General features: G+C 42.6%; 1 protein-coding gene across 2 annotated transcripts in view; it reads right to left on the minus strand.

The window, feature by feature from the left end:
* LOC138981708 (ceramide glucosyltransferase-like) overlaps nt 1-2,500 on the minus strand; it is a 72,808-nt gene that overhangs the window by 17,613 nt on the left and 52,695 nt on the right. For both annotated transcript variants that reach the window (XM_070354742.1, XM_070354733.1), the window contains one exon: nt 1,283-1,398. In XM_070354742.1, the coding sequence (XP_070210843.1) occupies nt 1,283-1,398 (116 nt within the window). The remainder of the gene's footprint in view (nt 1-1,282; nt 1,399-2,500) is intronic.

Below are 2,500 nucleotides of genomic sequence, written 5' to 3' on the forward strand. Positions count from 1 at the left end.
TTACAATAGCACGTTTTGATGCACGAAACAAACGGCTGGGGTTCACAAGAACTCTAGCGATGGCTTTTGACTGTTCAGTGTTGAGAGGAACGGCGATTATATGCAAAAACCGTCGTCTGCTACGACCCTTGCGTGACCCTGCTTCCGGGCTTTTCTTTTTTCAAACTTTCACAACTTCGAATTGTACTGATCTTGTCTTGATGAAAAAAGAATTCTTTTATGATTAAAGAATGTTTGTGTAACAAGCTGTCAATTTATTATTTAGATTTTAAAAGTTAGGTCTAGCGCAAAAACGCACCACGGTCCAAAAACATTTTGATAATCATCGATCCACGGCTATCGCCAGTTTACATCGATAGAATGAGACCCGAAGGGAAGTAACTCATGTTTGACCCGAGTTCAGGATGGGTCCAAAAAGTGTTGGAGACAATCTGCAAAATTAATTCTTTAAAAATTGCTCGCTCTTTAGTAGTTTACGTAGGTTATCCTAGGATGTTCCCGTTTGGTGAGCGTTCAAATGGAAGGGTGTTTGTACTGTGTGTAAAAGCTTGACAGTATCTGTGATGGTTTACGGGAGGCTTACTGTCCGGGCGTGATTTCCGGTATTGAATATTCATAACAGCCGTCCAGCACCAAAACGAGGCGCCATTGTTGTAGAGGAGCAAGTCCACGAAAATAAATTCTTTGAAAATTTCTCACGCTCGACAGAAAGCAGCCAGGATGTTCCCGTTCGGTGAGCGTTCAAATGGAAGTATGCTTGTACTGTATGTAAACGCTCGGGGAGCTCTGTGATGGTTTACGGGAGGCTTACTGTGCCTATAACCATAACTGAGTCAGCCGTGGTTAACGTCTGAATTGAGGTAAAATGACTCGGATTCATGGTTTTCCTCTGACTTGAGGCTCACACACACACAGACACACACTAAAGAACCCAGGGTCATATGCACACACGAAGACTCGCAAATGTGTTGGAAAACAACAGACCTACAAACACGTATCAAGCAGCATACACATACAAGCGCGCTGCAAAAATAGCAACACACATACACCACAAATAAACAAACAAATAAACACAAAAACAAACATACACGTAAACACGTGCAAGCGTCGCAGAAATCACTAGAACACAATACACTCCATGTCTTTGTTTACGTCCAGACACAGAAGGCAAACAGACAAACACAGCATTTAATCAAACACACACACACACACACACACACACACACACACACACACACACACACACACACACACACACACACACACACACACACACACTGACCCCCAGACACAGGAGATGATGACCAGGCCGAAGGAAAGGACGTACAGCATCAGGACCAGAACTCCCAACGCCAGTACGACGTAAGACATCGCCTCTTGGTCCACCAGATCCATCATCTAAAACAATTATCATCATTATCATCACCATCATCCTAAACACACTAAAAGACCAGCACGATGAACTACATCGGGACTTGGTACACTAAGGCCATCATATGCAAAAACAACAAGAACAACAACAAAAACAACAAAAACAACAACAACAAAAGTCATAATCATCAACATCTTTGTCGTCGTCATTCAGAACTGCGATCACCAATACGATGTAGAATATCACCTCTTCGTCCACAACAGATATCAGTCAAACGCAGATTGTCAACAATCTCCACTTACTGAAGATAGCAAAAGCGGTTCTGGGATACACTCGGTTACCCGACACCACCAACGCGGAAAAGCCTCAAAGCATCATCACAATTACAATGTACAGACACCCAACACCAGCGACTGGTCCAAATTAGCAAAGCAACCAGATCAGTTTGCAGTCTCAAACTACTTCATCTTGTGCATGCAACAAAGTGGACAGTCATGCAGGAAAGCTAAAGGAGAAACAAGAAATTGCGCACTGAATTTTCATTCTGTAACTGGAAATATGTTTTCGATTTTGTTGAAAGAGAAACCTTTGGCAACTGCCCCGGATTTACGTGAACTATGACGCATTCAACAAACCGTCACAACTGTAGACAAGCCATAAGCTTACATAATAGAAATGAAAGATTTGTCTACTGCCTTCCTGATTCATTACCTAGGTGAAATTGTACATTAAAAGCACCCCATAGTGTTTGTAAGTGTATTTATTTTGAATGTATTGTACCTGTGTCGGGCTAGTGACGTAATTATTGTGACGTAATTATTGTGACAGTGTCGGGCTAGTGACGTAGTTATTGTAGGATTAGTAACGTAGTTCTTCTGCTTGTGCCAGTGAGTAAGTTATTGTACCTGTGTCGGGCTAGTGAGTTAGTTATTGTACCTTTGCCGGGCTAGTGAGTTAGTTATTGTATCTGTGACGGGCTAGTGAGTTAGTTATTGTACCTGTGTCGGGCTAGTGAGTTAGTTATTGTACCTGTGTCGGGTTATTGACGGAACTATTGAACCTATGCTGGGCTACTGACGTAGTTAGTGTACCTGTGCCGGGCCAGTGACGTAGCTATTGTCCATGTGC

Source organism: Littorina saxatilis, linkage group LG1 (assembly GCF_037325665.1).
Source record: "Littorina saxatilis isolate snail1 linkage group LG1, US_GU_Lsax_2.0, whole genome shotgun sequence".
Classification (NCBI taxonomy): Eukaryota; Metazoa; Mollusca; class Gastropoda; order Littorinimorpha; family Littorinidae; genus Littorina; species Littorina saxatilis.